The 11650-nt window shown below is 39.6% G+C and overlaps 1 protein-coding gene across 15 annotated transcripts in view; it reads left to right on the forward strand.

Annotated features, from left to right (window-relative positions):
* The window catches only part of PPIP5K1 (diphosphoinositol pentakisphosphate kinase 1), a 43131-nt gene extending 32345 nt beyond the window's left edge, over positions 1-10786 (forward strand). For 14 of the 15 annotated variants that reach the window (XM_030318323.1, XM_032593650.1, XM_032593648.1 and 11 more), the window contains 2 exons: positions 4625-4738; positions 8763-10786. In XM_030318323.1, the coding sequence (XP_030174183.1) occupies positions 4625-4738; positions 8763-9709 (1061 nt within the window). In that variant the 3' untranslated portion in view covers positions 9710-10786. The remainder of the gene's footprint in view (positions 1-4624; positions 4739-8762) is intronic. The other variant, XM_032593651.1, reaches the window with a different exon arrangement.
* The last annotated feature ends 864 nt before the right edge of the window (positions 10787-11650 follow it).

Genomic DNA, 11650 nt, shown 5'->3' on the forward strand with positions numbered 1-11650 from the left:
ATTCCATCACCAACAAATAGAGATTCTTCTTAAGTGCTCATGGAATATTCTACAGGATAGACCATATGCTAGGACACAAAAAAATAAATTTAAAAAAATTGAAATCAGGGGCGCCTGGGTGGCTCAGTCGGTTAAGCATCCGACTTCGGCTCAGGTCATGATCTCACAGTTTGTGAGTTCGAGCCCCGCGTCGGGCTCTGTGCTGACAGCTCAGAGCCTGGAGCCTGCTTCACATTCTGTGTCTCCCTCTCTCTCTGCCCCTTCCCTGCTCATGCTGTGTCTCTCTCTGTCTCAAAAATAAATTAACATTAAAAAAAATTAAAAAAAAAATTGAAATCATACCAAATATCCTCTCTAACCACACTGGAATGGCGCTAGAAATCATTAATAGAAAGAAAACTGGAAAATTCACAAATATGGAGAAATTAAACATTTGGTTTTTTTAATGTTTATTTTTTACAGAGAGAGATAAAGGGTGGGGGGAGGATGAGAGAGAGGGACACACAGAATTGAAGCAGGCTCCAGGCTCTGAGCTGTCAGTACAGAGCCTGATGGGGGCTCAAACTCACAAACCTCAAGATCGTGACTGAGCCACGCAGGCACCCTGAAATTAAACATATTCTTAACCTATGCGTCAAAGAAGAAATCACAAGGGAAGTTAGAATATACTTTGAGATGAATGAAAGTGAAAATGCAGCATTCCAGAAATTACGGAATGCAGCAAAATCAGTACTAGGAGTGAAATTTATACCTGTAAACACTTACATTTGAACACAAGAAAGATGGTAAACCAAAAACCTAATTTTATACTTTAAGGAACTAAACCCAAGGCTAGTAGAAGAAAATAAATAGTGAAGATTAGAACAAAGACAAAAGAAGGAAGGAATAGAAAACAGAAAGAATCAACAAAACCAAAAGTTGATTCTTTGAAAAAAATTAACATAATTGACAAACTTTTAACTAGACTAAGACAAATCAAGTGTCGATGGAAATAACCAAAATCAGGAATAAAACTGGGGACATGGCTGCTGACTTTACAGAAATAAAAAGGATTATAAGAGAGCACTATGAATAATTATATGCCAATGAGTTAGATAACCTAGATGAAATGAACAAATTCCTAGAAACACAGAAACTATATAAACTGACCCAAGAAGAAATGGAAAATCTGAACATAACCTGTAAGAGAGAAAAAGACTGAATCAGTAGAAAAACTTTTCAAGAAAGAAAAGTCCAAGACAAGATAGCTACACTGGTGAAATCTACCAAATAGTTAATAAGAATTAACTCTAATACTTTTCACACTCTTCCAAAAAATAGAATAGGAGAAAATACTTTCTATGAAGCCGTCATTACCTTGATACCAAAGCCAGATAAAGACACCATAAGAAAATTAAACTACAGACCAATATCCCTTATAAATAGAGAAGCAAAAATTCTCAACCAAATACTAGCAAACCAAATCCAACAGCAAGTTGGCTAAATGAGATTTACCTCAAGAATGCAAGAGTGAAAAAAAAAATGCAAGTATGATTCAACATAAGAAAATCAGTCAGTGTAATGTAATACACTACATTAAAAGAACAAAAAGAGGGGCACCTGGGTGGCTTAGTTGGTTGAGTGTTCCTCTCTTGATTTCAGCTCATGTCATGATCCCAGGGTCATGGGATTGAGCCCTGCTTTGGGCTCTGTGCTGAGCATAGAGTCTCTCTCTCTCTCTCTCTCTCTCTCTCTCTCTCTTTCTCATTCTGTCTCCACCCCCCCCCCCCAACTTGCCCCTCTCCCCTGCTTGCATGCACTGTCTCTCTCTCTAAAATAAAAATAAAAATATTTAAAAATTAAAAGGGGCACCTGGGTGGCTCAGTCAGTTAAGCATCAAACTCTTGATATCTGCTCAGGTCATGATCTCACGGTCATGTGATTGAGCCCAAGTCAGTCTCCACACTGAGCAGAGCCTGCTTGGGATTCATTCTCTCTCTCTCTCTCTCTCTCTCTCTCTCTCTCTGCCCCTTCCCCATGTGTGTGCATGCTTTCTCTCAAAATAAATAAATAAACTTAAAAAATTGTTCTATCATTATTTTTACAAGTTAAAAAATTAAATCTTTTAAAAAATAAAAGAACAAAGGGAAAAACTCACAATCATCTCCATTGACATAGAAAAGCGTTTGATAAAATCCAATACCCTTTCATGAAAAAAACACTCAGCAAACTAGGAATGGAAGGAAACTTCCTCAACATGATCAAGGGCCTTTATGAACAACCAATAACACACATCATACTCAATGGCAAAAGACTAAAAGTTTTTCCCCTACATTCAAGAATAAGACAAAGATGCCCACATTCACCACTGCTCAACATTGTCCTGAAAATTTTAGGCAGAGTAATTAGGCAAGAAAAAAAAAAGGAATTGAAATTGGAAAGGGAGAAATTAAACCTATTTGCAGAGGATATGGCCCTATATAGAAAAAAAGCAAAGAATCCTCAAAAAAAACTTTCCAAAACTAATGAACAAATTCAGCCCAGTTGCAGGGTACAAGATAAACTCACAAAAATTTATTGTGTTTCTGTAAACAGCAATGAACAATCCAAAAAGGAAATTAAGAAAACAATACCAGTTATAATAACATCTGAAAGAAAAAAATACCTGGGTGCAAATTTAACCAAGAAGTTTAAAGACTTCTGCACGGTAGACTACAAAACATTGCTGAATAAATTAAAGAAGACCTAAATAAGTGAAAAGAAATCCAATGTTCATACTCCATCCCCAGAGTCTTTTAGTTTTTCCCCTTGTAGCCCCCACCACATGGAATTTTAATACCACAAATATACAATACATATGTGTTTATGGTCTGTGACCATGTGATGGACCACAAACCAGCAGAATAGCTAAGATTTTTTTCACCCTCACCAGAACCAATTTTGTTGAGAATGCATGGTCTAGAACAAGGAAATTACAAGGTGGTCCTGAGTCATGTTATAACAAAAGCAAGGAAGTGATCAAGCCCTGAAGAGGCTCCTACTGACCAGAATCAGAACATTTTAGCATTTAAAAAAATTTGTAATGTTTATTTATTTTTGAGAGAGAGAGAGGCAAAGGGCAGGCAGAGAGAGAGGGAGACACAGAATCCAAAGTAGGCTCCAGGCTCTGAGCTGTCAGCACAGAGCCTGATGCGGGGCTTGAACCCATGAACCTAGAGATCATGACCCGAGCCAAAGTTGGGTGCTTAACCGACTGAGCCACCCAGACACCCCACATTTTAGCATTTAAAAATAATTTAAAGTACACTGAATATATAAAAATCTACAAGCTCATAATAAATAATAAGTAATTCTACTAAAAAGAGGGCAAAAATAAAATAATTCTCATCTGCCACAATTGGAGAATACTTTCACTACTTTTCTCTGAAAACTAATTGGAAGTAAATAAACTCTTATTTTACCTTTTCAGTAAGAACTGCAGTTCAGTGTAATCAAATAGCCCCAGGGAAAGCTCTTCTTTACAGAAAATATGCCAGCTAATAAATGTTGGAGGATTGATAGAACTAGAAAATCACCATTTAAATAATTAAGGATCATTAATGGATACTAGCACAATTAAGTGAAATGTTGATTGAGTTGCATGGTGCCCAAGGATTACCTCTAATCAGAACAAGAAAACTTTTCAATGGTGAGATCTTGTGGCTACCACTTAAACCCAGTTAGTAAACTTAGCTTTACTTAGTGGGACAGTGAGATATTATGTGCCTCTAATATGATGTGATATAAAGTACATCGGATTACCTCTTAAAATATTCTTACCAAAGTTATTTAAACTGAATAATCTAATCAAGCCTTTTATATCTAACTTCCAGTTTATAGGAAATACAAGCAATAGTGAAACAAGTTAAACAATTCTATGAGGGAGCAATCAGACAAATCCAGAATGTGGGAAACAATACTTCTGTGAGACAACTGACCTGTTTTTTTAAAAAAATCACTGTGAGGAAAATAAATGGTGTGTGTGGCAGGGGAGGGGGAGAGGATAATATTCCAGATCAAAAGAGACTTTGGAGACATAATAAAATGTAATGCATGGTTCATGTTTGGGTATTACTAAAGAAGACATTTTTGGAATAATTGAGGGAGATTTTAATATGAATTGGGTATTAGATGATATTAGGGTATTACTATTAAATTTTATTAGGTTTGTTAATGGTGTGTGGCTATGTAGGAAAAATTCCTTATATTTTAGAGATGAATATTGATGAATTTAGAGCTGAAATGTTTCATAATGTCTCTCATTTTTAAAAAAGAACTTCAGCGTGAAGAAATGGGTGAAACAAGTATGGCAAAATGTTAACACATTGATGTGGTAAATATAGGAGATGAATGTATCAGTATGGATTGTACTAGTCTTTCAACAACTTTTTTTAAAAATGGGGAGATAGGGTGGAACAGAAAATGAAAATATTCATAATATAAAGTTTAAAATATTAAAAATGGTTTGTGTGAAGCGTCCCTAGGAAACACTACTTTTCAGCCTGAGAAAGCGTAAGTTTGTTTTGGCTTATGTTGAGAACCTGTGGTTCTTGGATTCTTCCTCAAACTCATTTTTTCCTTCCTTCTCTCTCCCCACTCTATCCAGCCCTCTTTGACTCTATGCACAGCAACCAGGCCTCAGATAGCCCATTTTCCCCACCCCGTACTCTGCATTCACCTACCCTACAACTCCGGCAGCGCTCTGAGAAGCCCCCTTGGTGTAAGTAATCCTTTTGGAACTGCCTGGACAAAGGCCAAGAGGGATGGAGGGATTGATGAATGAGACATCTGTGTCATGAGAGAAATGAAGATGAAGGTTGAAAGACCAGGAATAACCAGTAGGGGAAGCAGTATCATCTGTTGTTTCCAAGGTGAAGGGAGGATCTCTTTATCTCATTATCTCCGTTCTCCATGCCCCTCTATTTCATTAGAGAGACTCCTAAAAGATAGTGTCCCAGAAGGTCCTTTGGGGAAGAAAGGATGGAAACTTCATTCTCCTCCAATTCCCATTTTGTCTCTACAGCTTTCTCAACTATAGATGACTTGGGAGGAAACATGGATATATAGAAAAGTTGGCACAAAGAAACTAGTATCTTGTATTACTTTCTACATATCCTTTCTCGAAAGTTGTCTGTTCTCGGCTGTTAGTTCAAGTTGAGGTGCTGCTGTTTCCCATCTCTTCTTTACAATATCTAGCCTATCACTAATTTTCCTTGGTAACAGTGTGAACAATGGAGTCACAAGGAGTTCTTAGGGTAATTGCAGGGAAGGGGAGATACTGGTGACAATCAGAGGGAGTATAAGGGCCCCAGACACCAGTGATGGAAAAATCCTTTCCTTATTCAGCCTGCCTCCAGGAAATAATGAAAATCAAACATGGCTTTTATTATTTTATTTGGATAGGACTGAAGCAAAGATTCATATTTCAGCATTGGGTTAAATGCTGAATTGGCACTCTGTATGTAGAAGAAACATCCCTTCCTGACACCAAGGGTTCTTCCCCTGAATTTCAGATTCTCTTATATTCACCTTGCCGTTGCTCCTTTTACCTCTCTCCTGGAGTATTTATGGGTTTTGTGCCCCCTGGAAATCTTTTTTTAAATAATATTATTATTATTTTGAGTACAGTGGATAATGCAATGTTATAAAACAGTGGTTCAACAAGTCTATACGTTATGCTATGATCACCAGTGTAGCTACCATCTGTCACCATACAGCCCTGTTACAGTGCCACTGACTATATTCCCTTTGCTGTACTTTTTATTCCTGTGACTTAAACTGGAAGCCTATATTCTCTACTCCCCTTCACCCATTTTGCCCATCCCCCCCAGCTCCCTCCCCTCTGGCAACCATCAGTTTGTTTTCTGTATTTTAGGTCTGATTCTGTTTTTTATTTGTTTATTTTTTTTCTTAGATTCCACACATATGTGAAATCAGTGATATTTGTCTTTCTGTCTGACTTATTTCACTTAGCATAATACCCTCTAGGTTCATCTATATTGTCACAAATGGTAAAATTGCATACTTTTAATGGTTGAGTAGTATTCCATTGCGTATATATACATCTTCTTTATCCATTCATCTATTGATGGACACTTGGGCTGTTTCCATATCTTGGCTATTGTAAATAATGCTGCAATAAACATAGGGATGCCTATGTCCTTTCCAGTTAGCATTTTCATTTTCTTTGGGTAAATACTCAGTGGTGGAATTTTTGGGTTATATGGCATTTCTATTTTTAATTTTTTGAGGAGCCTCCATACTATTTTCTGCAGTGACCCTACCAATTTACATTCTCATCAGTAGTGTACAGGGATTCCTTTTCTTCCATATCCTCCCAGCTCTTGTTATTTCTTGTTTTTTTTTTTAAAGTTTTAATTTTAATTCCAGTTAGTTAACATACAGCATTATATGTTATTCCTTGTCTTTTTTATTCTAGTCTTTCTGACAGGTGTTAGGTGATATCTCATTGTGATTTTGATCTGCATTTCCCTGATGATTAGTGATGTTGAGCATCTTTGTGTGTGCCTGTTGGCCATCTGTATGTCTTCTTTGGAAAAATGTCTATTCAGATCTTCTGCCCATTTTTAAATTGGATTATCTGGGGGGTTTTGGTGTTAAGTTGTAGAAGTTCTTTATGTATTTTAGATACTAACCCTTTACTGGATCTATCATTTGCAAATATCTTCTCCCATTTTGTAGGTTGCCTTTTTGTTTTGTTGATGGTTTCCTTTGTTGTGCAAAAGCTTTTCATCTGGGTATAGTCCCAATAGTTTATTTCTGTTTTTGTTTCCCTTGCCTCAGAACACATATCTAGAAAAATGTCGCTTTGGCCAATGTCAGAGAGATTACTGCCTGTACTGTCTTCTAGGATTTTTATGGCTTCAGGTCCTTAATCCATTTTGAGTTTGTTTTATGTGTATGGTGTCAGAAAGTGGTCCAGTTTCCTTCTTTTGCAGGTAGCCTTCCAGTTTTTTCAACACCATTTATTGAAGAGAATGTTTTTCCCCATTGTATATTCTTGCTTCCTTTGTCACAGATTAATTGACCATATAAGCATGGGTCTTTATTCTGTTCCATTGATCTATGAATCTATTTTTGTGTCAGGACTGTTTTGATTACTACAGCTTTATAGTGTATCTTGAAATCTGGAATTGTGATACCTCCAGCTTTGTTCTTTCTCAAGATTGCTTTGGCTGCCTCTGGAAACCTTATTTTTCTCCTGCTTCTGTTTCTGTCTATCCTCTTTGATTTGCCCCAATCAGACCACTAGCTGAATATTAAAGCTACTTCTATCCTTGGGTAAACTTTTTTTTACTTGTTTTTAATCTACCATCAGACTTTGGACTCAGTATGAGATGTGTAGCCTCATTGGTAAATATTTTCTTTAGGGGTTGTCTGCCCTAAATAGGCTTTGGTGGCCCAAACCATGTTCCTCTTTCTTTCCTGCTTGAAGCATGCTTCCTGTGGTCCTGTACAGAAAAGAGAGAACTGGCATACCCTAAACTCAATGACTGATTCAGCCTTTGCAGTCTCAGGCTTGCCAACTTTCCCAGGTTCTCCTTGATGACAGGATATTCAGGTTTCCTATTTCCAAAATCTATCATTATTGGTATCACAGTGTTTTATATATGAAATTACAATACTATCAATAAGTACATTTACAAAAGGAAAAGTAGATTAGTCCGCTACTAGAGGTCAATGAAGTAGAGATTGGGGTAGGAATTGTCCCACAGTGTAATTGAAGACTCTAAGACCTTCATTTTATTACTGTCAGTATCTAGCTAATTAGTTTTTTGTTGTTGTTGTTGTATATGTCTATAACATCCATAAACCTGTATGTGTTCCAAGACTTAGAAGTCTTAACCTTGGATCCAGGATGGATTTCAGGGTAAAGTCTTTGAGCCCCAAGAATTATTTGTGAAGATAGTATGAATATCCATATGCATACCTTTCTGTACATTTTTCTAAGAAGATAGTCTGTGATTTTCATTAAAGTTTCAAAGAGTTCAGTGACCCCTAGAAGGGTTAATTAAGAACTTCTGCCATTTAGATTCCATGGCAGTCTTCCATCTTCAGGTAATTTTCCTTCCTGCTGTTCTGATTCACAAGATTTTGCTACATTCTCCTGCTTACTTATCTCTTGGGCTATAAAGAATGATTACCTTTGCTGCAGAAATAAGCTGATTGTCTTAAAAAAATGATTCTTAACAAAAGATGTACATCAGGTTTAATGGGGAGTGTTTCAATAAAATATATTGCCTTTTTCCCCCTCTACCCCACACGTTTACCCTAAACCTACAGAATTAGAATTTCTGGAGATGGAACCTGGAAATTTGTATTTTTTTAAATATTCCATAGTTTTGGTACATACCCCTGATTATGAACCACTGGAATACAGCGTTGATATGCTTCCAAAGTAAGAATGAGGGACAATGGGAATTTGGAGTTAGGGTGGGGGTACATTTGTGAAAGAACTGGGTGACATAGGCCTTAGCACTCTCTTCTGAAGTCTTAGATATACCTTAGTGCTCCTGTATACTCCTGTAGTATACATTATGCCAGACCAACAGTTCCTGAGCTGGGCTAATTTAGGAGCCTCTCCATAACTTAGGAAGAATCAGACCCTCTTTTCTCAACACATGACTAACATAGGCCGTATATTCTGGTATTTGGACTACATACATAGAATTTAACCTACTCTTCCAGCTTGCCTGACTTGGTTTCCTGACTTTGCTTTACAGACAGCAGTGGTCCTTCCAGTACTGTGTCCAGTGCTGGTCCTTCCTCCCCTACTGCAGTGGATGGTAACTGCCCTTTTGGCTTCAGTGATCAACCTTCTGTAAGTTCACACATGATTGAAGAACATCAAGGCCTTGGGATGCTCCCTGGGAATGGAGAACAAGAGTTCCCCATTGAAGGGATGCAAGAGCCTATTGAACCAAGCCAGTCTTCACAAGAACCACCTGTGGAAACCAGCCAGCCATGCCAGGAAGTTTCTGAGGAGATCAGTCAGCCATGCCAGGAGGTCCCTGACATCAGCCAGCCATGCCAAGACATCCCTGAAGAGTTCAGCCAGCCATGCCAGGAGGTCCCTGTCATCAGCCAGCCATGCCAGAAGGATCATGATAATGTTAACCAGATATGCCAGGAGGTCCCTCAAATCCACCAGCCATGCCAGAAGGCGAGCCAACTGTGCCAGAAAATCTCTGAGGAAGCTTGCCATCTTTGCCAGGAGAACCCTGAGGAGGTCAGCCGGCCATGCCAGGAGGTCTCTGTGGAGGTTGGCAGGCTGGCCCATGGGTTCCCTGTAGGGGTTGGTGGCCTGGTCCAGGAAATTGGTGTAGAAATTGGCAAGCCAGCCCAAGAGATCCCTGAGGAGCTCAGCGAGTCATGCCAGTTCTTTGTAGAGGTTGGCAGGCTAATCCAAGAGGCTTCTGCAATCAATCTGTTGTCTCAGGACATTCCTGAGGTAGATAAACCATCCCAAGAGTTTCCTGGGGAGGATGATCTGCAGGTACAGGAGGTCCCTGAGGTTAATCAGCAGTCCTGGGTGGTCCCTGAGGTGACTGACCAGCTGCCTGGAGAGGATATTCCCCAAGCCCAGTATCAATCTAGTGATCCAAACCCTCAGAGCCAGTCTCTAGCCTGTAACCAGCACTCACCCCTTCCACCAGCAACATGTGATTAATCGTGTTCTCATTAGTGGTGTCACACTATACCAGCTATTTGAGCTAGCAACTTTTTCTGTTGGCTAACTCACCTACCAGTGTAAGACCTTGGATCTCACCAGAGGTGTCTGAGGAAGCAGTCCTCTTGGCATGAAGCCAAGAACTGTGCCCGAGCTGGGCTTGGAGGGGAGCCAATTTCATGTTCAAAGCCACCATTGACTCCTCATATGGCCATTAGACTTGAATAGGATTTCCATAAAGGGGTGGGCTGAAGTATCATTACCCAACGTCCTCTGAGCATCCCAAGAAATTCCAGATTGTTAAAGGAAATGCCACTTAACTGCTGAAGACACCATCCGGGGACATCAAGTGCAAAAGGGGACTCCCAGGTCTCCTCTTTCTGGGGAAATATTCACAACTTCTCAAGGTACCCTTAGACCATATGTGCATTCAGGAATATTTTTGTCTTTGCTAGCACTCCTCAGGTGGGCCTAGGATGGCTGTCTGAAATGTCTGGGGAGGGGGTCGGAAAGAGAGTCCCTTTCCCAAACAAACATCCATTGTGGCCATTAATCTTTAGATAGGGTTTATGGGTGTTTTATATAACATCGCAAGTTCCCCCTCTGCCCCAGTAGTGTTCCTCTGGGCAATAGCTCTAGGGAAAAATAGGTTTTGGTTGCTGTGAAAATTTTAAGAGTAACTACTTAAAATGCTCTGGGGGTTCTTGGCCAATCTGTGAAGCTGGGTCTCCTTTTGTTGTGGGGCTACTTGGCTTAAGAGATGCTGTAGCAGAGAAAATCAGGTTCTATTTTAAGCAATCAGCAGAGATCAATATTGTACAGACATGAGGAAAGATTATATATATTTCTGTAGTAGTGCCAGGGACAGACTGGCCAAAGACCAAACACTCCAGGGTCCCCAAGAGGTTTTTCGTTTTATCATTATGTCTTTAGGGTCAGGTGTGATTATGAAGCTTTTCCCAAAGATATGGGGATGGGAATGGGTATGGGTAGGAGGAATAATGCAGTCATTGCAGTGGGGTGGCCAGAACATTATGAGTGCTCAATAAATATGAAATAATAAAAATGTTGATGGTGGTGATGATGTCCTTGTGAATTCAAGTATGAATATGACTATAAATCAATCATGTGTGACTGAATTAATTTGAACCAGTCAAAAGCTGCTATTGTTGAGTGGGAAGGAACTATAAAATAAAGAGATCAGGGGGGTGCCTGGGTGGTTCAGTTGGTTAAGTGACCGACTTTGGCTCAGGTCCTGATCTCACAGTTCGTTGGTTAGAGCCCCATGTCAGGCTCTGTGCTGACAGCTCAGAGCCTGAAGCCCGCTTCTGATTCTGTGTCTCCCTCTCTCTCTGCCCCTCCCCTGCTTGTAATCTGCCTCTCTCTCACTCAAAAATAAATAAACATTTTAAAACATTAAAAGAGATCGGGCATCCCAGGAGGGCCCTATGGCAGTCAGCCCACCATCCTAAAATGTCTTAAATGAGTAGTGTTGTCGGGGACAGAGTTTCTATTTCTGTGAAGCAGCAGTGGGTACTTGCCTTCTCACCAGATCTTTAGATTCACCCTCTTAATTTTCCACTCTGATGATTTGGGGTGAGTGTCAAGGAGGAGTTGATATAAAGGGGTTATGGTCTTTCTTTACCTCCTTGACATTTACACTGAGAAAGCCCAGCACACTGGGAGGGCTGGAATATCCCCTTCCCCATATATTTACATTAACAACCTGGCCTCTCCTGACATACCTACGACTATAAAGGGTTTCACTGCAAGGGAAAAATCCAGTATTAACTTCATGGAAATTCTAAATGCACAGGTGAATGCTCATGACAACCTCAATAGGCTCTGGATCTCTTAGGGCTTCTCAACTCTTTGACTCTTTGGTGTTCCCTTATCCAGGGTATCTGATGCTATTCAGTCCTCAGCTCTTGACCCCAAGTC

The sequence above is a fragment of the Lynx canadensis genome, chromosome B3, assembly GCF_007474595.2.
Source record: "Lynx canadensis isolate LIC74 chromosome B3, mLynCan4.pri.v2, whole genome shotgun sequence".
In the NCBI taxonomy this organism is placed as follows: Eukaryota; Metazoa; Chordata; class Mammalia; order Carnivora; family Felidae; genus Lynx; species Lynx canadensis.